Source organism: Actinia tenebrosa, unplaced genomic scaffold (assembly GCF_029948245.1).
Source record: "Actinia tenebrosa isolate PJP-AT-01 unplaced genomic scaffold, QUT_ActTen_1.0 PGA_scaffold9__36_contigs__length_13948895, whole genome shotgun sequence".
Lineage (NCBI taxonomy): Eukaryota > Metazoa > Cnidaria > Anthozoa > Actiniaria > Actiniidae > Actinia > Actinia tenebrosa.
The window spans coordinates 13509157-13531410 of record NW_028292586.1 but is presented as its reverse complement, the minus strand read 5'-3'; the positions used below and the strand labels follow the sequence as shown (position 1 = coordinate 13531410).

The 22254-nt window shown below is 39.3% G+C and overlaps 2 protein-coding genes across 3 annotated transcripts in view; both read right to left on the bottom strand.

Annotated features, from left to right (window-relative positions):
• The window catches only part of LOC116298210 (E3 ubiquitin-protein ligase rnf213-alpha), a 44418-nt gene extending 32164 nt beyond the window's left edge, over nucleotides 1–12254 (bottom strand). The window contains exons 1-19 of one of the 2 annotated variants that reach the window (XM_089025047.1): nucleotides 11991–12254; nucleotides 9342–10800; nucleotides 8754–8936; nucleotides 7929–8134; nucleotides 7245–7537; nucleotides 6781–7052; nucleotides 6481–6699; nucleotides 6217–6409; nucleotides 5867–5940; nucleotides 5324–5624; nucleotides 5148–5246; nucleotides 4962–5078; nucleotides 4686–4884; nucleotides 4008–4391; nucleotides 2877–3451; nucleotides 2509–2668; nucleotides 1965–2182; nucleotides 1342–1644; nucleotides 385–681 (exon numbers count right to left, since the gene is read on the bottom strand). In XM_089025047.1, coding sequence (XP_088881173.1) covers nucleotides 385–681; nucleotides 1342–1644; nucleotides 1965–2182; nucleotides 2509–2668; nucleotides 2877–3451; nucleotides 4008–4391; nucleotides 4686–4884; nucleotides 4962–5078; nucleotides 5148–5246; nucleotides 5324–5624; nucleotides 5867–5940; nucleotides 6217–6409; nucleotides 6481–6699; nucleotides 6781–7052; nucleotides 7245–7537; nucleotides 7929–8134; nucleotides 8754–8936; nucleotides 9342–10800; nucleotides 11991–12180 — 5742 coding nt within the window. In that variant the 5' untranslated portion in view covers nucleotides 12181–12254. The remainder of the gene's footprint in view (nucleotides 1–384; nucleotides 682–1341; nucleotides 1645–1964; nucleotides 2183–2508; nucleotides 2669–2876; nucleotides 3452–4007; nucleotides 4392–4685; nucleotides 4885–4961; nucleotides 5079–5147; nucleotides 5247–5323; nucleotides 5625–5866; nucleotides 5941–6216; nucleotides 6410–6480; nucleotides 6700–6780; nucleotides 7053–7244; nucleotides 7538–7928; nucleotides 8135–8753; nucleotides 8937–9341; nucleotides 10801–11990) is intronic. The other variant, XM_089025048.1, reaches the window with a different exon arrangement.
• Nucleotides 12255–13057: 803 nt separating this feature from the next.
• Nucleotides 13058–22254, bottom strand: LOC116298222 (uncharacterized). The gene is made up of 7 exons (XM_031706606.2): nucleotides 20394–22254; nucleotides 17106–17519; nucleotides 16458–16621; nucleotides 15994–16208; nucleotides 15238–15550; nucleotides 14339–14623; nucleotides 13058–13945 (listed from the first exon to the last, which is right to left on the bottom strand). The coding sequence occupies exons 1-7, from the start codon at nucleotides 21390–21392 to the stop codon at nucleotides 13588–13590; spliced, it is 2748 nt and encodes a 915-aa protein (XP_031562466.2). The 5' UTR covers nucleotides 21393–22254; the 3' UTR covers nucleotides 13058–13587.

Below are 22254 nucleotides of genomic sequence, written 5' to 3'. Positions count from 1 at the left end.
TCCAATCCAATCACCAATCACTCCAATCACCATAGCAGTATATCATCCATCACCATCACCATCACCATCACCATCACCATCACCATCACCATCACCACCATCACCATCACCATCTCCATCATCATCCCCATCACCACCACCATCATCATCACCATCCCCATCACCATCATCACCATCACCAGCATCACCATTAATCCCAACCACCACCACCATACCATAACCATTCATCACCCCCATCATCACCATCATAATCTTCGTCATCAACATCATCATGAAAACATCATGAAGAACGACCACGACGATGGTAACAACATAGGCAGAGGCATTAAACATGTTGACATTAACTGAACCTGTAAGCAGAGGCATTAAACATGTCGACATTACCTGAACATGTAAGCTTGCAAATTCTCGTCCTCTTCTCAGATCAGCAATTTCTTTTCTCATGTAAAGTAGCTGTTTCGCAGTAAAATAGTTCAGTTCTTTACACTTCTTTCTCTGGCAGTTCAAAATCTCCGTCCATGCCTTTAAAAACTCCTCAAACTCTTTATATTTAGTCTGTAGGTCAGGGATTACATCCTTTCTCCGACATGTAAATTCTTTTTTCCAGTCAAGATGGCTGACCTCACCGGTTTCACAAAGAGTGGTATATACTGTTCCTAAGCAGATTGCACCTTGTAACATCTGAAAAAAGATGTGGCATCAAAATGGGGAATAACAATAAGCCAGTTCATAGTTTAAGAGTCGAAGGAAGGAAGGAAGGAAGGAAGGAAGGAAGGAAGGAAGAAGGGAGGAAGGAAGGAAGAAGGGAGGAAGGAAGGAAGGAAGAAGGGAGGAAGGAAGGAAGGAAGCAAGCAAGCAAGCAAGCAAGCAAGCAAGGAAGGAAGGAAGGAAGGAAGGAAGGAAGAAGGGAGGAAGGAAGGAAGGAAGCAAGCAAGCAAGCAAGCAAGGAAGGAAGGAAGCAAGCAAGGAAGGAAGGAAGGAAGGAAGTAAGAAAGGAAGGAAGGAAGAAGGGAGGAAGGAAGGAAGGAAGAAGGGAGGAAGGAAGCAAGCAAGGAAGCAAGGAAGGAAGGAAGGAAGGAAGAAGGGAGGAAGGAAGGAAGGAAGCAAGGAAGGAAGCAAGGAAGCAAGGAAGGAAGCAAGGAAGGAAGCAAGGAAGGAAGCAAGCAAGGAAGCAAGCAAGGAAGCAAGCAAGGAAGCAAGCAAGGAAGCAAGCAAGGAAGCAAGCAAGGAAGTAAGCAAGGAAGCAAGCAAGGAAGCAAGCAAGGAAGAAAGCAAGGAAGCAAGCAAGGAAGTAAGCAAGGAAGCAAGCAAGGAAAGAAGGAAGGATGAGGCATTACGTACCTCAGTAAACTTATCCACATGTTCTTGGCCTGCAGACTTTCCAGCAATCAGCATGAGTTTGCTCTGCAGATCTTTAAGATCCTCTAAACTGTAAGTTTCTTTTTGCATGCCTTTCACTTTTTCTGGTGGTACTCTTAGACTTATCACGGTATTAATGTTAATTTCCTCGCCTTTTCCATGGCAACCAATGGTTAATGTTCCATGTTTCATTATAGTTTCTACTTGCTGTAGAGAAGACATTGTCACGGATCCATGGAATTCCAAAACATTCTTCAGCCATTCAAGTCTTCTACTTGTGTCATTCTTAAAGATGAATCGAGAATTAAGAGAAATCATAAAAATAGTCAGTTGGGCGTAATGCTTTTACATTTCAGACCACGTGTCATTCTCTTGAGTCTAAGATTCTTTGTTCTAGTTGTGTCTATCTATGTGTCATGTGTCTTCTCGTGCGCAACCGTTAAACAAAGAAAAGATACTCAAGTGAATTTCATGTGGTCTGAAATGGGAAATTCTACATGCAAGGTAAAGAGTTCTATTTGGAACAGCTGTCTCGCTTATCGACTATTATATGATTATATGACTGTTGTGATTAACAATAATTCAATGGTGTTTACAGATCATACCATTTGTAATGGCAGCCTTGGGTTGTGTTCCAAGTCATCCCAAACGTCACTACATAACTCAACTAGACGTTCAAAGCCATCATCTTCTTCAAGGTCATAAATGAGTGGTTTAAAGCCTCTTGTACACGTGTGAAGGGCAGCGATACGGTCACTTTCCATGTCACCTTCACCAGCTGACATCATGGCAAGATCTACCAACACCTTGATTTCACTTGGATCTGAATATCAAAAATGGATTTATAGTTGATCGATGCCTAGAAAATAGTCTTAACCAATCAGCTCACTGGTAACTGAACTGATGTTCTCCAAATATGTTATTCGAGGACTTAAGATTTGCAAAATCTACGAGGGTGACGTCAGCCGGAAGTGTAAATAACTTCCCTTTGGGGTTTCGCGCCTTCCAAGTCTATCTTTCCCGTAGATGAGTTGAATTTACTGACAATGTATTGGATGAAATCTCTAATGAACAGAGCCCCAAAGAAAAATTATTTACACTTCCGGTTAACGTCGCCGTCGTAGATTTTGCAAGTCTTCTATTATTTACCTGGTACGGCTTTCTTTAACCATACGATGAAGTCCTTAGATTCCATCACAGCATCTAGACATTGTAGTCTCTCAGGAGTGAATTCTCCTAGGATTCCCCCTGTCTGGTTAAATTCTTCTTGTAAAGATTTCAGCGGCTGTCTCTTTGACTCTGGACTTATCTACATGAGCAAATAGAAAAGTAAACGACTATTAATTCATCTATATATCTTCTACTTCATGCAACAAAGAAATTTGGTTGCGCACGGAATAGTAATACGGGCAACAATCGCTTTGCAACTTCTAATGAGACAATGTTGCGTGACAAACTGCACGACTTTGTTGCCAGTTTTACCGCACTTCTGCTAGCGGCATTCAGTTGAAAAATACCTGAAGCCGAAATGTGTCAACCATATCGAAATCGCCTCTTAAATTCATTTTCTCAGCAAATTCAAGAATCTTATCAGCAGCTGCTATATAGTTGGTCAGCCTGTGGTACTGCCGGATCTGATTCACTTGTTTCTTTATTCGTCCAGCATCAACAGTAGCACTGCAAGCATCCATGATGACAAGTTCTTGCTCAAGTTCAGCGTAGCGATCTTTGAAACCTTCAAAACGCTTGTCAACATCACCGAGGGTTATATTTCCGGTCAACACCGCTTGTAGTATGTCTTTGCATTTCTTGAAAGTCGGAGTCCAAACTTGTTTGACGACTTCTTCCAGTGTTAATTGTTCGTCAGGTTGCGAATCTACAATTTTCTCTCTCCAGATATTATTGAAAATTCTGCTGTTATGAATGGTGTGCATCGTTGTTATCATTGTTTTTAACTCTTTTGAAAGACCAAAAAAGGTGACTTGTACTTGTGCTTCACCATATCTTTTACCACAAGTGTGCACAGCAAGATCGCTAATATCATCCTTGGATACATCAGCATTAACCCTCTCTTTCATATCATCTACATCAACTATAAAAATAAAAAATGAAAAAATGAGGCCATGTCCACACTATGCCGGATAAATTTTTATCCGGATAAATTGGTATGAAAACGAATGAAGTGTTTTGCGTCGTCCACACTAATACGATCTTAGCCGCAAAATCATCAAAAAAACACCTCTCCGTATGTGCTTCGTCTTGTTTAGGGATCATATTAAGCCTATAAACGCCTGAAAAATTTATAAACATAGTCGAAATAAAGAGAACTTGACATAAAAAGGCAATGCGATAAACCTCTCGTTGCTAGATATCAAAGTTAAGCGATGACCTCTGGGGTCTCGGGTTCGATTCCTGGACTTCCTGATTCAAGGGGATTTTTTCTAAGTTTTCCTCTCTCAGCACTGTAAACCTAACACGCTACATTCCAATTCAATTTGTTGGTTAGCTCTGCCCTGACCTTGATAAGCCCAGTGGTTGTTTCAGGGGGTCGATCTGTTAGTTAGCCGTACCCTGACTTAGAGGCTGTTTCAGAGTAACGATAAAAATTAAAGGTTTGCGTTTTTTGTGAGATTAAAATGAATAAATACCATGCTCTAAGATGGAACTTATGCCCAGAAAAGAGCGTAGTTGTTCTCTTTCTTGTTCAAATGCCGCCAGCTCATCAAGTCGTGTCTGCAGAGTAGCTCGGGCTTTTTTGTAAATCCTCCCAAAATCTTTATTGGTATCATCTTGTTCGTCATCTTCTTCGCTTTCTTCGTCACTATCTTCATCACTATCTTCATCACTGTCGCCAATAGAATATCTCATTATCTCTAAGAGTTCGCAGTACTTATCCTCTTTGCCTCTAAGGATGCGCAGAGTGTTTACTGTGACTGAGGCATCGGATACCATACGGTGGATATCCTCGAGACAACTAGTGGTACGTGTTAGAAGTAACTGTGATTCGTCGGGTAGAGTAAGGGAATTCTCACCTGTGAAAAACCAAGATGACATTCAGTGGCATCAGAATATTGTAATGAACTGAAACTCCCCTTTAACTGGAATTTTTCTAATATCGTCATATCGAAGACATGTAAATAGTATTGTTATATACCAAGATGGTCAAAGTCCATTTCTTCTCTCTTTTCATTCATTGTCCAAAAGTGTGCCACCGGAACATCGGGAAAGCAGTGTATTTCGTGGTCCAAAGACAACCGGTTTCCCGTGGCAAAACCAGTCCCAGTAAAAAAAGTGTTAAACAGTATATCTTTGTGTTATTCACTTACTAAAATATCGCAGATAATTCGCCATTGGACTCCATGTTAATACATGAGTCAAGAGGCTGCCTTGTTGCTCAGTGTCTTTTGGCCAGCAACGATTGAGTAAAAGTGACATCATGTCACCAACTCGTCTGGATTGAATGCTGTTTGGGTCGTGCTGGGTGAGACTAGCAAAAGCTTTTGCATGTTCGGCCTCTCTTCCAGCCTAACAAGCATAAAGAAAAGACAAATTATAGCAAGAAAGAAAAAAGATCTTTATTATTTTATTTCATAAATATATACTTCTATGATTCTTGTGATAGCATCAAAGGCTGCTTCTTGGAAACATTTCTCAACCTCTTTGTGCAAATGGTTCAGGTTCACAGTTGAATAGAAATCGATCTTTTGCATATCATCCATCTGCGTATGACACAAGAAAACACCTTAGTATATACATAACTTGATGTAACTTAAGCTTTTAAAGTTTACCTTGTCAGCACGAGCTTTAAGACTTTCCATTAATTTTGTTTGCCAAGATGTTTGCAGCACTTCATCTAAAAACTCGACACTCAAAAACGCAGACCAAATCTAGGTGGAAAAAAAGCAGCAATATTTAAAGCATTTTGCAATCAAAACTGGACTAAAGACCGTTCAAGTAAGCGTACCTTGAGTTCTTCATTTCTGTAATAATCGGCCGCGCGAATAAGATTACTGGAAAATGATTTACTGAGACGGTTTTGTACTTTTTCTGTCGCTTCCTTCAAAATTCTTGCACAAAATGCGTTATTGCTTTCAGCTTGATCCGATGTTGAACCAGAAGACTTGATTGCCCATAGACACTTGGACAACAAGTGAAGTACTTTGCATGCCAATTGAAACACATCTTTTAATGGTATGAGAAGACACTCAAGAACTGGTAGTGATCCTTTTGCCAAAGAAGTCAACTCATCTAGGCTGCCGTAAACACTAAAGCAAAATAGATAGTAAAACGTCAGTTGAGTTCCATATTAACTCTTTTCAGACTGAGCCAAAATGAGGTAGGTATTAGAGTATATTCTTTATTAATTCTTCATAAATCTATTACGAAAAAAACCACTTAAATGAAATGATGATTTCGCATCATTAAGTCACCGAACACACCAAGGCTCAAAATCACGTCAAAACAAAAATAGTAATTTCAAATTAACGTTAATTAACTATATACTTACGACTCGTCTTTATTTTCAGAATCCAAGTACCCAGAATTCATCATGACGTCGAGGCAAGTATTGATTGATGTTAGCTGTATATAAGATTGAAAAATGTTGACAACACAGGCAACATCAGTCTTAGATTTCCGATTGGCATCCATCAAGTATGCACTTTTTAGAGTTCTTGCCGTTTTATGAGGATAGAGTAAGGTAAAGCAGGGTAGTGTACGACTAACTTAGTTTACTGTTTCATTGAAAAGTCCGCAAGAAGGGCAATGGAAAACGTACAGTGTAACATTGTAACACAGTGTAACAAAATATCAAAACGAAGGAAATATTAATAGGCGTTAAAACTATATCCTAGCTACCTCCTCCTGGTTATAGTACTTTATGTTTTGTAGTCTGTAAGCCAGCGTCCAGTTCACTTCATATGGAAGAAACGCTCCTTGAACGACACAGCGACCCAGGTTACTCAAAGGTAAAGCAAACAGAAACGTCCTTCTAAGCAGGGGATCGACCTCGAACATCGGCTTCAGTCGAGATAAAAACCCAATAGGTGACCTAAAATCAAAGAGAAAACTAAAATCTTGCACTTTAGTTTTACGGCCATAACACAAATTTGGCTGACCTACCTCCATGGTAACGTTTGGATTTGTGTAACATCTAGTCCATTGGTTCCCCAGTATGAGGCATCTCGTAGAGTCGGTTCAGATAAAGGAGCAGCATCTGTATAAGGCTGAGATTCATCAGACATGAAATGCATCAAGGGAACTGCTAGAAGCCACTGGTGGACATCTGGATAATGATTGATGGCATACTGACAAAGTTCAGAAATTGCCCCAGAAAATCTCCTACAAAAAAATCAACTGATGCTAGCAAGTGTGCGAGAAGATAGTAAAATGTATTAAACGCTGGCCAAGAACATTACTCACATCCAGTTTTTCCTTGGATAGTGTTGGGCTAATATCTCCATTATCCTCTCTATCCTCTGCCTTCCAAGAGTTGAATTTAGAGCCAAGCATTCAAACATCGCTACCAAGTGTCCTTGCGTTGGATGAAAGGATAACTTTCTGATAAAGGTGGACGCAACTGCAACAATGGTAAGAGATGTTGCGAGTCGGTTTGCCTGGACGTTTTCATCGTTCGTAGACTGTGCCAGTTCATAATTCTTCTTTAATCTTGGTTCGACGTAAGATAGTATAACCTAAAACAGGACATTTGGAGCATTTGAAAGTACTGCTATGTGGTTTTTTGATTGCAGACGGAACGGACTGAAAATTCAACAGGCCTCCACAGGAATACAAGTTGAGAGCGTTTTACCTTTTTTCGCCTAGAAATTGGTACATTCGGATAAAAGTGTCAAAATAATATCAAGTATAAATAGACTGATACATACCTGATCCAAAGAAAAACCGTTGAGGATGCGAAGCATTGTTCTTCCATATAGTTCAGCTTCTAAGTATTCCATACAGTGTATCACTTGGTTTATTGTTCCTAGTACCTCTTTGCCTTTTCTTTTACCCAATGTCTCATCTAAGCCAAAAGATTCCCAATCAGGCAGCACAGCTTCTATAGCTAATTCGCGTCCCTCATAGGGGTCCATGCCTTTCCAGTAAGGTAGTTTATTGCGAACAGATTCCCAAAACTTAGGCTGACTGAAGACTGCATCATCGTATTGGTGCCATACGCCTAATAATAATAACCACATAAAGTATAAGCGAGTAATAAAATAATATAAAATACAAAGTAAGCTTAGATCGCTGATGATCATGGGAAACATGTCATATCAAACCAGCTAGAGAATGATCACATGAGGAGAAACTGTAACTCGTAAAAGATCTCAAGTTCATCAATATTAGTTCAGCATCAAGCGGTTGAAACATGTAAAAGGTATTTATTGATTCTTCTTCTTGAAGGTCTCATCTTTGTAGCTTTTCAGGTAACTAACTTCAGTATTAAAATAAAAATAAATTAAGAGGCGACCTTAAGATTCTATCAAGTCCCTAGAAATTGAGAGCTAGATTAGAAATAGCGCGTTAGCATTCTCCCGTAGAGCTTCCTTTTATTCAATCTGACTTACCCTTTGGCTTTCTATATTGTTCTGGGATAGAAAAGCAGCGATTGACGTGGGCTTTATTGTTGGAATGACAGTCAATCAGTTCTTCCCACATCTCGTTGTTATCATTTTTTTTTAAAACAAGATACTTGTAATTGATTTTTTCCCTTGCATTTTTAAGCAGAATGGTAGTAGTTCCTTCTATAACAATGTAACCATCAGGAAGTGGTCTGGAAGAAAATTAATTTGTTTTGATATTCTGGGGTTTCTTTCATCTTTTCCTAGTTGACTTTGAGTTGAATTTAAATGAATTTGCAAACGGATAGGGAGGTTTTTGTATGATAGACAAACGTACGGTACGAACATACAGGACTTGTACACGGTACGTTACGTCATAACACTGAAATGACTTAAATTGGCCACTTAAGAAACGAGCAAGAGACTGGCGAAAAGACTGGCTTTCACAGACTCTCTAATAATGAGGTGCTTTATCGGTGCTTTTTTGCTAATTAGATTAAAATTCAAAACTTGCCTAGTCCTTTGCTCATTTCTAAAGTTGGCCGATTGTTTTCGTGCATTTCATCCAATAACAAGGTGTACCATACCTTTGAATGCCATATCAAACCCCCTCTTTTTCTAAACTAAGCGATGAAATGCTAGGTTAAAAACGATTTCTTTTAAAAAGCTCGCTACTTTCTAATGAACACAATGCATGTCATTCTGCCTCATTAAGCATCAAATTTTGTGGGGAGCTTTCATGAGTTCATACCAAATTCCATGAAAAGGAGAAATTTTCAACTATTCTTGAAAAGCTCTCTTAAAGTTAAGAATAAAAGAACCAGTAAATACCTAATAGGTGTCATCTGTAAATGATCTTTTTTCCATCCACTGAAATTTGGGAATCCACCACGGACAACAACTATGTCTTCGTCTGGGTCAAACTGGAAGTGAGGAGCCAACAAGGCGTGTAGTACTATTGTCATGTAATTATCATCTGAACTTGATCTACCGTCACCAGTGGAGGCTTGAAAACTAAATTAATGTTAATAGTATCAGATCACATGTATGTTATGGATAGCATGGGTGTCATTCGCAGCTAACGTTTTGTCTTTCACCGCTGTTAGTCCAACAGGTCAGGTCGCTGGTTCGAGCCCTGCAGTCGCCACATGTGAATAGAGTTTGTTTGATGTGTTGTTCTCTCCTATGCTACGAGGGCTTTCTCGGCCAGGTTCTCCGATTTCCTCCCTCCATAAAAATAGTGAGTTGAGTGTTGTGTGCATAGAACATTAAATAGAGTGGTAGTGTGTGTGAGTGAAAAGTGTTCCCAATTAGTGCGAAAGTGCTAGAATGACTAGACACTTAAATAAAGATATTTATTTTCTTTTATTTATCACATATTAAACAAGACAGTAAAAATTACAACAATTCAACACTAACCTTTCTTTGTGCTGTTTGACATCTTTGCTCTCTTTGACATCTTTGGCATCTTTGACGTCTTTGGCATCTTTGCCCTCCTTGGCACCTTTGCTGTCTTTGGCATCTTTGCTCTCTTTGTCCTGCTTAGTCTCTTTGGCATCTTTGCCCTGTTTGGCACCTTTGCTAGCTTTGGCATCTTTGCTCTCTTTGTCCTGCTTAGTCTCTTTGGCATCTTTGCTCTCTTTGGCACCTTTGCTGTCTTTGGCATCTTTGCTCTCTTTGTCCTGCTTAGTCTCTTTGGCATTTTTGCCCTCTTTGGCACCTCTGCTGTCTTTGGCATCTTTGCTCTCTTTGTCCTGCTTAGTCTCTTTGACATCCTTGCCCTCTTTGGCATCTTTGCCCTGTTTGGCACCTTTGCTGTCTTTGGCATCTTTGCTCTCTTTGTCCTGCTTAGTCTCTTTGGCATCTTTGCTGTCTTTGGCATCTTTGCTGTCTTTGGCATCTTTGCCCTCTTTGCCCTCTTTGGCATCTTTGCCCTCTTTGCCCTCGTTGGCATCTTTGCCCTCATTGGCATCTTTGCCCTCTTTGGAATTGTTTCCCTCTTTGGCATCTTTGCCCTCTTTGGAATCGTTTCCCTCTTTGGCATCTTTGCCCTCTTTGGAATTGTTTCCCTCTTTGGCATCCTCACTCTGTTTGGCATCTTTGCCATCAGCACTGCCTGATCCATCAGATGCATCTCCTAATGCCACACTAGATGTGCTACCATCCTGCTCCTCTCCTTGGTCTTGATTCCCAGTGCCACCATCAGCACTGCCTGATCCATCAGATGCATCTCCTAATGCCACACTAGATGTGTTACCATCCTGCTCCTCTGCTTGGTCTTGATTCCCAATGCCACCATCAGCACTGGCTGATCCATCAGATGCATCTCCTAATGCCACACTAGATGTGTTACCATCCTGCTCCTCTGCTTGGTCTTGATTCCCAGTGCCACCATCAGCACTGGCTGATCCATCAGATGCATCTCCTAATGCCACACAAGATGTGCTACCATCCTGCTCCTCTCCTTGGTCTTGATTCCCAGTGCCACCATCAGCACTGCCTGATCCATCAGATGCATCTCCTAATGCCACACTAGATGTGTTACCATCCTGCTCCTCTGCTTGGTCTTGATTCCCAGTGCCACCATCAGCACTGCCTGATCCATCAGACGCATCTCCTAATGCCACACTAGATGTGCTACCATCCTGCTCCTCTGCTTGGTCTTGATTCTCAGTGCCACCATCAGCACTGCCTGATCCATCAGATGCATCTCCTAATGCCACACTAGATGTGCTACCATCCTGCTCCTCTGCTTGGTCTTGATTCCCAGTGCCACCATCAGCACTGCCTGATCCAGCAGGTTTTTCATCTCTGCCATTTGGTTCAGATGATGGGCTGCTATGACTGGTCTCTAGTGTAACTGTTGTCCCATTCTTATCTACAGAAGTAAATGAAAGAATAAGGCTCAGTCAAACATTGAACTTTACATAAGCTGAACCTAATTGAAAGAATGGATAGCAAGGCAGGTCTTCTTTGATGTCATTAGGTTTGGCTCATGTGAAGTTCAACATTTGACATGAGCCTTAAAGACAAATAATAGAATACCAAAATGTGGCTCTACGTTTGTTTTTGTTTTTGTTAGTGATGGAACAACACCACACACACTCTGTGTTTATAAGCAGGGGTCAGAAGCAAGAGTACCAGATTTGAAGGGGAAGAACAACACATCTAACAAACTCAACTCACATGTATGGTTCTTTTGAGAATTAAGCCATGAACACTAGACAGTGGAAAGAGATAGCATCATAGCACCACATACTACCCATGAACACAAGTCATCAAAGGGATTATTTAGTCACAAAAGGCTATTATAGTATTATATAAAACTTTGCAAAAATTTTGGCCCAAATTTTTGGGAGGAGGGGGGGAGGGGAGGGAGTTTTTACCCCACCCCCTTTAGCCTCCCCTTCCTACATCGTTGCTCAAAAGAGACTTGCCTTATATCCCCGTTTCAAGCTCTAAACGAGTGCCTTTCTCGCATTTGGGATCCCTGTTAAATGTTTTTGTGTCTTACACTTGAGCGCTTTGTGTTTGGCCAGTGAACCAATGAATGGAAAAATGGTGAATAAAAATGAATCGAAAGTTAAACTATAATGTCTAAATAAATTATGTATGGCTGGACCGGAAGCCTTGATTCAACCCAGATCAAGATTTATGTATTAGTGCATATTGGTTTTTGGCTAACAAGTGTTTTCGATGGCAGCTATTTATTTCACAATCCTAATATGACATTTTAGTGATATGATGTGATTTTAAAAATAGAATAAAATAATATTCGATAGAGATTCACAAGCGACAACACCTTGACATTACTGACTTGAAGGTGAAGAGAATACTTGTCAAATTTCAAAGACAATACTGATATACAAAGGAATATGCTTGTGTTTTTAATAAAATAGTAAGCCAGAACCCCAAAATAACCCTGACCATTAGTAAATCAAATTCAAGTTGTCTTTAACGTAGCATAACTTAAAGTCCATAAGGAAAGCATTCTTTCCCGAAGTAGGGAATCTAAAACATAGTTCTCTCGATGTAAAAATTAAATTACAACTTAAGTCAGTGTCTTACTTTGTTTAAGAGATGATCTTTCGCTTCCTTCTTCTTCTGTTTGGTGACTTCTTTCGCTAGTCTTGTTGTTCTCGGGAGATTTCAGCGATGGATCGAGCGGAGAAGCACAAATTGGACAGAATTTGATGCCATCAACTCCAAGAGACTCGACGAAAGAAGGAGCTGGACATTTTGGGTTTAAACACTTCATTACGCTTTAGCTTCTCATATTCTCAAATCATGATTTACAATACAATGAGGAGTTGAGAGAAAAAATCCAAAACAAAAGCTTTTGAAGCCCGTGGAATTTTTCTAGTTACGTCGCATAAATTTGCTTCGTTGCACTTATGCAAAGTAGTTCCAGGAAAAATAGACTTCTCGGAAATCAACCCGGAAGTATACAGAAAGTCACGCTATATAATTTACCGAGTCACGCACGTTGTAACACGATTTAAATATAAGATCCTCCAAATGCTTTATATTTATTTTTAATCTATTTTCGTTCCTCGTGAAAGTTCTGTAAAAAGTCTTATACTGAATATAAAGATACTGTGGTTGTACGCGCTCAGTAAATGTATTTGTCACTCAATGGACACGTACTTTATTTCCCCAAAGTATTTATATTTTGTTCGTATTGGCAACAAAAACGACTGATCAAAAATAGATCCACTTATCTATGAAAAAAACCCGCAGATCCATTACCTTAACCATCCATCCGTCATCCTACCCACCCAGCTCGCTGCCAAGCCATCCAGCTGTCCTTCTCACCAGTTCACTCTACCCATCCCTACCCATCCATCAACTATCGTACCCACATTATACACCCATGTGCTCGGCTTGTTTCTGGTCCAAAATATAGCCATTAAATCATGAAGTTACCAGGTAAATATCAACTTAATAAATTCTTAATTATCGTTTTAATGATTTATCGCATTCAGATGTTAAATAGCGTGGCTAGAAATCTGAACACGATTTCATCATCTTGTTTTGTTCATCAAGTTCAAATCACTTCCAGCGCTTTTATGCGAAGAGGAGAAAGCAATCAAGGACAGATCAACTGAAACACAAGAATAAAAAATAATCATTCCTTCCCCTTTCTTATCTTTTTAATCTCCTTTTTAAACAGCGCCTTTATCTACAAGACTACTATTCATTAAATACGGCGCGGATTACAAGAGAAGAGGTTATATCCCTTTCTAATAAAGCCTCGTGTGTATGGACTATACGAAAGACATGCCTATTAAAAGTACACTTTCTCACTAACCTAATCACAACTACCTCTTAATTTTTGATGATCGACTCTTTTCGCTATTTTTTTGTAGTGTGGATCGATTATTATTTACAGCGACGAATAGCGCGGTTTTTGTATGAGTGAGAAACGATAAGTTCATAGCCGTATCTTACCGTAGCCGTTACTACGTGTTGTGATTGGAAAATAGAAACCATTTTGGTGATACGGCATGTTGTAAATGCTGTATTAAAGTCTATACGGTTTCTCATGCAAAGCGCTCGATCTAAAGTCTTCTCGTTATTACTATACTATTTGATAAACAATGTATTGATTGTCCAACAACTTCCTGTCAAACAGGAATCCCAAAGAGGACGATAAGATAGTGTTTTATATTTGAGTTTCATCACTGGGGCGAGGGTATTTGCTGTAGGGCGCAGACGTAAGCGAACTGGTAGTCGTGGTTGCTCCTTTAGTTGGACGGCGACTACGCTTTCCTTTATTCAGCGGTAGCTTTGCTTTTAACATGCGCAAGACTCGCGCTTTACAAATAAATGCAAGAAAGATATACAGCCCTTGAAGTGTGGTGAAGAATACGAATGGATACATCAGACCATGGTGGATGAGAGGAGCACTTATCCCGAAAAACCAGGAAAACCCCATGAGGGAAATGAGTCGAATGTAGATTTTGACTGTTGCTGGGCGTGCGTAGTGCGACGACTTTACTTGCTGTGTTTGTTTTCTTGCACTGAAAAAAAAAAACCCGCATGATTTTAGTGTATAATAACAACCACAACGTCAACAGCAGCACCTGCAACAACAACAACAACAAACAACAACAACAACAACACAAAAACAAAAACAGCAACAACAACACAGCAACAAAAACAACAGCAGCAACAACATCAGTAACAAAATCATCAGCGGTCAGTACCAACAGCAACATCAACAGCAACATCAGCGACAGCAACATCAACAGCAGCACGAACAACAGCAGCGTGTCCGTTTTTATTTTACAACAAATTAGTAAAAAAAGAAATTAAATACTTAAATACAGTGAGCAGAAAAGTGTGAATTGCACAGACATGGATTAGGAAAGCAAAATTCAATAACGAGACTAAACAATTTAGTCACTTTTTACCTGTTAATTGCGTAGATGGTCTGTGTAAACGCCAACACGTTATACACCAAGACTGACCCAATAGGAGCAGCGAAAACAATCAATAGGGCAGTCTCATTTCCAATCCAGCAGGCATTTTCATTCCGGTAACCAATAGTAACCACATCTAGCCAATCGAGTAGCGTGCACGTTCCAACCACGACTAAAGGAAGTCCCCAAGAAATAAGGAGGTAGATAGCAAGACGCCTGGATTGATGGGACGATCCTAATGCGTGGGCTTTGGCTGTCGTGGCGGAGAATGTACGCCTAGGAATAAAAAAAGGAAAATGAGAGATAATATAGAGGTAATGTAGAAATAGTGAAATATATCCCCTAAAACAGTTCCACCCAGTATCGTACCCAGACTCCTCCCGCACCCTCCCATCGTCAGCGTGGTCTTACCAGGCGCGTCCGAGGCACTGACGACAGGAAGTCGCCGGAAGACTCCGGGTACGATATTGAGCCCCATCACGCACTGCAAAACAAACTCGACCCAGTATTTTCCTCAACCCCGGCATGGCTAATACGTTTAATCACATGATATATTCGGTGTCGTATGTGAATCATGTTGTTTGTTGGGTGCTTCCTGTGCTTCGAGGATCGATCCAGTTTTCCTACCTCCATAAGAATCAACTTTGAAATCAGTTCCAATAAGCCTGAAGCGAGATGACGTTTCACCCCTGTCTCTAGACCATAATCCTTTTCACATTGTTTTTGTTCTTTCATTATACGTATTGTTCCTGTATTCTCTAAGGAATCAAAAATTTTAATATGAAAGAATTTAAAAAACTATTATGGTATAGCTTCTTCGAGGCTTTTTCTCCGGTTTTCTTCTGTTTGTTTTTAGACCCCTTCCTCAATATAATAGTGCAATTCTGTACCTTGTATCATAAGCCACAATAAACGTACATCCAAAGGAGGCAAGAAACAAGTAGTGTAGGATACACGCAGTGATGTGACAGAAGAGTGGCTTGTCTGTATCGCCTGAACCAAGCAAATACCAAAATTGCGCAAGAAAGAGAGAAACTGACAGGCTGATCAGGTTTTTACCGGGCAGCGGTTCACGAAGATCGCGTAGTATCCCGTGAGCCAACAGGACCAGGAATAGACACAATATGGAAATGGTGAAACCAACAATCGTCATGTAACGACGGATATTTGTGTGAATGCTTACTGGAAGCAGCTTGCTTTTAACTGAAATAAATTAACCAGGAGAGTGGGAAACATTACTGACAATATTAATGCAAAGATACATTATATAAGCCATGGTAATAAGCGTTGTATTTGTAAACTACTACGGTAATGATGATTGATTATATTGATGATGATGATGATAATGATAATAATGATTATGATGATAATGATGGTGATGATAATAATTATGATCATTATCCAAAATATCGTTTTTTATTTTTGCATTCTATCAAAATTAACAATTGTCTTCATAACACTTCTCTTCATAACACTTCTCTTCATAACACTTCTCTTCATAACACTTCTCTTCATAACACTTCTCTTCATAACACTTCTCTTCATAACACTTCTCTCGAGTTCTGCCAATCCAGAGTGTTTTATAACTGCACCCAGCACTCGAGCGTGCGTTTTCTATTTCTTCATTATTACATACATTTACTTACTTAACGTTTCATTCGTTTTTGAGCTCGTGTTGTTTGTTGTAAATGTTACTGAATAATTTGTACAAATCCAAGGAGTATTCTTGACCATATCATACTCTCCTTCTGCATACTGTTGACCAGTAGGCTTGAACAACAGGGTCTTGTTTTTAAACATGATATACTCATCTTCCTTAACTGCTAACATCACTTTGTCACACTGGAATCCAAAATAAGACCTGCAAAACATATATAGCATACTGAACCCCTTCTCATTAATGACTCATATATAAATCTTGGATTTTTGATTGGTTGGGAGGGCGTGCTATATAAGATATATACACTGCAGCGCGCGCTCCTGCTTTCTGTATCTTCATTTCTAGAGCTAGGTTTAGTCAGCCCCCAAAGTTAGTTCCAAATCCTTTACAATCATTGACCAAATAAAGAAGGATTATTGACGTTTTGAATCACATGACAAGTCCCCTCACCTGCATACGATCGCAGTAGCGTTTGCAAATGTTAAATTCTTTGCTTCTTTTACTCCAACCAGGTAGTACTGCTTAACTGAGTAAGAAACTTGTGTTCCATTAGTGGAATTGACAATTATCCTTTCATTGTGAGGAATAATTCTGTATGTACCCGATGGATAGACCTATGAGGCAATAAAAGAATAAACCGATTAGGAATATAAAACGGCGCAGCGCGTCTATACACTCTATACACTATGACATAAGCACGCTGGGAGCAGTAGAGCACGAGAGAAGTCGTACAGAAACATGAAGCAAAACCAATATACAGAGGCCGATATAATTGAAACAAAGCGTTGGAGCTACGCGTGTTTTCTGTTGTTGTCTCAAGCGTTTCTACCAATCAGAGCCCGCGTAGTATCTCAATCGAATATCAGGACTAGTATGCAAGGTTGGATCCAGGGGGGAGGGGGGGAGGGGGCTGAGTGGCTAGTCACCCCGCCTAAGGACAAAAAAATAATAAATCTAAAGACGCTAGCTATTTGATGCTTTTGTAAGTATCAGCCACCCCCTCAAAATTGTACTGGACCCGCCCGTGCTCTAATAATGATCTCAGGAATTCCTCATCACATTAATAATAATATTACTTATTAATAAATATTAACCTACCTGACGCTGTACACAAGATAACCTTCTGGTAGTGACCTTTAAAACAAGCCACAGACGTTGAGCTACTTCCATTTTAAACTGGTTTTTAAAATTGATCAATGCATCGAGCTGCATTCCCTTTGAACTGTTGCTGTTCTCTTTGCTGTTGTTTGTGTAACGCGCATGAAGGTCGAATACAGCACGGATAGTCCGATCCTCTATCTTGATACTCGACACCTCAACTTGACTTGGCAATAGCCCAACGAATTCTGTGGTTAACGTGTCAACGAAGTCTGTGTGAGAAATGTTTTGGGGTTGTTGACCATTCACTGGAAATAACCACATCATAACACGATATTTGTCTTTAATTGACTTGGTTGGTCCAGGCTGCATGGCGGGACGACAGATCTCTAAATGTTTGTCAAAAGCCTCACCCTAAAAACAAGGAATGAATGAATACCTCAATACATCAAAGTGTTCATTTGTGAAAGGATTTTTCAAACGAGACATGTCACCAAACAAATCACTACGTAGCTATGATTGTTGAAATAATTTTGGCTTTGCACGAATCTGTGAAGAACTAAATAAACTTAAATCCGAGTTGTTTCGTATCATTTGAATCTTGTTGTGAAAGAAATCAGCAAAACTATTTGCCAGTTTCTTGGTAGATGGGAGTAGGATAACATTTTTCAGTATCCCGTTGGAGAAGAGTATCTACAGTGTTAAACAAAATCTTCTGGTTGCCCTTGTTTTCAGTTATGATGTTTAAAAAATATCTAGCCTAGTTGGTACATTTAATGAGGCTGTTTACTACTTTGCATTGCTCCTTGTATAGTTCCCTATCGATATCTAATCGTGATTTTCGCCAGCGCCGTTCTAGTTTCCGTTTTTCTTTATCAATACTTTCATCATTACAGATAGCTGAAGGCCTTAGTGTGATTGTTCGACACTTATCTGGTGCATGGGTTTCTAGTACTTTCTCAAGTTCTCTTTCATAGTTTCCCACTAATGTTGGCAAGTCAGTAGTAGCATCATCTAGTAATAGGTTGGACTTCTTAAAGATCGTCACGTAAATTGTTTATATTGATAGAGCGTAGTTTTCGGTACTTAATTTCACGGCGTTCCATAATGGGCTTAATAAATTTCAAGTTGCAGTCCACGGCTAGATGATCTGACAGTGCAGGATCTTTAATGTCAATGTTATCCACCAGGTTATCACTAGATCGAGTTATTATCAGATCAAGGGTGTGCTCCTTTTCGTGAGTGGGTGCGTCGACGTGTTGTTTCAATTTAAAAGACTCAAGTATGTGGAAAAATTTGTTAGCGTCTGCATTATTTTATTTTACTATTTTATAGATGAAAATTTAGATCACCCAAAATCAACAAACTTTCTGGCGTTAGGACAAGTTGTTCCTCTAGTGATGAAAAGTCATCAAAAAATGCATTGCTTCTCAAGCGATCTGTCTTGAAGGTGGCGCTCTGTAGATCACAACAATTCTAATGCTGCTAGTTTCGTAACCACATTCATGTATTCAAAGGAATCAAACTGTTGTTTTTTAGCTTGGAAACACTGTTTCAAGACCAAGCTCACCACCTTTGGTATTTTTCTTTGGAACATGGTGAAAAATATAACCTCTTAGAAAAAAGTTCTCTAATAGAATAATAGACCCCTTCACAGTTCCCTGCGCCATCTTGAAAGGTAGCCGTGCCTTTGCATCGCAGCGAGACGAACGGTGAGCTTGCAATGATAGAGACATGTGAATAATTGTCCAAGGTGTTAAAAAAGGTCTCTCTATCATTGCAAGCTCACCGTTCGTCTCGCTTCGATGCAAAGGCATGGCTACCTTTCAAGATGGCGTAGGGAACTGTGAAGGGGACTATTGTCATTACCACATTATTGTCAAAGCAAGAAAGTCCAAGTTTTGGTCAACTATATCGTCTTTTATTGCGTGTGCTTTGTTATTTATAGATCGTACGTTCCACAGGCAGAAATCTAAACGTTTTGTGGGAGTCAATTGAAAATTCGGTCTCGTAAATTAACCTTTATAAGGTTTGATTGCAGACGCTCTCGAGTTTTCCTTTGCGTATTTTCGGGGCGATTTGTTGTCCAGACAGGGATTGCATGCGAGTGTCCAAAACTCGGACCTGGAAGAGGGTGTACATCACCGCTGAGTTCGATCATTAAGGCTTTCAAGTTGAATGCTGCGTCGGAATTTGAATAATATGCAATGAACCATTTTTTGTTTTGATTTTCCACACTACTGATCTTTTAGTCATATAAATAAGCGCAATATCAATGCATGGTTTCAAAACAATCGGCGACAAAGAATGGTCCCGATAGACTGTTTTAATTGCATATTAATTTCATAACGGTTATGGTCAACTGAATTCATCCAGTTCCTTGAAAATAAACTAGTGTAAAAATCTGATGAAAAAATATCCTGAAGACCATTTTGACAGCAGTAATTGTTGCTCATTGACTTTTAAAATGTCATGGGTATGATTTTCTGGCATTTCGGCTTCAGAAAGAGCTGGAAAAGCAGAAAGAAAACTGACACCAAATTCCTGTGTCTATTCATTATGCAATGAAAACAAGTATATCAAAAACTATGGGATAAGATCCCCGATTTTTTTTCGAGTTGTCCATCACTAGGGCTTTCTGGAAAAAATATCAGTTTTTGATATACTTTTAAAATACTTGTATATATATATATATATAAAGGGTCAGAGTTTATGCAAAGCGCAATGTATATATATATACAGCGATTTGCAAAAATTCTGTAAATAAAATGAATATCGATATATCGGGTGCATTATGGGTAATTTTCAATTTAAAAAACGTTTTAATACAGGTTAAATACAATGTTTTCGATGAAATATAATCCTAGTGTACATTGTGAGCATTAATACTAGATATTGGGCTTTTGGTTGAAAATCGTTATAATTAAAAAAACTGGATATCTGGAAATTAGTCTATATGGATATATAGATGTACTTGACTTTTGCAGAATTTTTGCAAATCGCTGTATATATGTTCTATATATATATATATAGAATAGTGATGGGTACAGTAAATAAACTAAGGCATATAGAATTTTCACTACAGCGCTGTTTCAAGAGAGCCGCAAGGCTTTATTCTCTTTAATACTCATCGTGTATTCTTTGTTTGTAGGTAAAGGAATATTCTTTGTCGAGCACCCGAAGTTTACTTTTTCCATGACGACTTAGAGATAAAGAGTGCTCAACTTTGTTGAGGAGCAAATCATATTATATTATACATATATATATATATATCATAGTTATTCTTACCTTCAAACATTTAATAAGGTTTTTTGGCTTGGTCAATTGAGCTTTTCCCGCATCGTCGTGCTTGAAATTCATAACGACCTCAAAGGACTTTGGGGTAAAAACATCTTTGGGGGTTGACCGTGGTCCACACATAGCGTCATTAGGGTTGAGACCGTGGCAAGCCATACAGTGGACATTTCGATAGTTTCGGTCTGCTTCTGAGCTGAAAACAACAGCAGTAGGACCGCTCTCACATCCTTCTTCATCTTCCTTCGAAGCACCAGAAGGACATTTGTTTTTTGTTGGGAAACAAAACCTTCTTTGATAACTTTTATCGATTTCGAAATCTATGTTCCCGCAGTACTTCAATATGTATTCCAGGTCGAGCGTAGAATTGCTATCTTTGGGCGGCAAGATGTTGCATCTGATTCGAATTTGGCTAGGGAAAAGTCCAAAATCAGTGTTAGCCCCATGGCACATTGCACAAAACTTGTTCTTAAATATGAGTCCGCTTTTATCTAAATGTTGTACTGGAATCATCTCTCCTAACCGGTCAGCTCTTAAGCTTTCATTTGATAGGCATTTATCTCTTATTTCCTTGTTCTTGTAGGAGGATGGGCAGCTCTCTACCATCCACATTGATGGTTCGGCAATATTCAAAAGACGACAAACAAATACAGGGTCATCACTGGACTGTGAAGGTAATGATTGATTCCCACAGGCCTTTCTATAATCTGCGCAACAGTCTTGGTATTTGTTGCAGGCTGGATCACAGTGGCAATGTGGTGCAATAGACCGCTCTTCTTTACCAGTATCCCACTCTGTTTTCGTACTACATCGGCCCTGACATGAATATACGGAAGAACATTTTTTTGATGATGTCCTGGCATCATAAGAAAACCCGCTCGAGATGGCGGCAGCGCGACTGAAGTTAGAACTGCCATCCACAGAACGTACTAATAAAACGGCTCCAAGAAGGATTAACTGTTTTGTAACTCGATAAATTTTCATCGACGCCATTTGAAAGCATTCAACAACTAACTGTCGATGACGACTACCGCTACTTATATAGTATACTTGAAAAAGATTTCACACGGGCCAATGACTCAGACAGACTAATTACGCAAAATGGAATTCGAACTGGATGCTCTCACGTCGAGACCCGGTGCATGTCCCAGCGCACCAACTACTGTTGAGAATTCAACATATGAAACAGCATGAACAACTGCGCAACAAAGTAAAACCACTTTTCTTCGATCTTTTCATTCTATTCTTTTACTTTTCCCTCAACGAAAATGAAAAAAGCTCCTAATTTCTCTTGTTTCCATTGATTTATAAAGCAGACTGAATTTTATTCTTGTTATTAGTTGGGAATTACAAACGTCAGAAGTCTGTTTAAACAGAAATAACTTAATACTTTTTCTGTCATTTAAAAATATTAGGATTTTCCGCCTTTAAACGAGTGACAAATTAGTTTGAATTACTCTTCTAGTTTAACGTCAATATTGAGCGGAACAAAACATCTCGGGCGCGAACACGACTTTCTCCCAATTAACATGAAACTCTAAAATAGGTCTTTTGATAAAATGCAACAGTGAATAAACTAATGAGAAATTAGAACAAGCACAGGACCCATGAAAACACAGGAAGTAAGAAATGAGAATGATAATAATATGAGAATGGCGCAGATGGAATACAAGACCAGTGCAAGATAGAAGCGATTCATTAACAAAGCGAAGAAGCCCAGGAGAACGCAATGTGATAACTGATGATAACTGTTGACACGAAAAGAAATGCCGCATGACAAATATTTAATAACCTTGGGTTATCTAGTTCAGTGATACACGGGATTACTCCTTCACTAATTTAATATCATCTATTT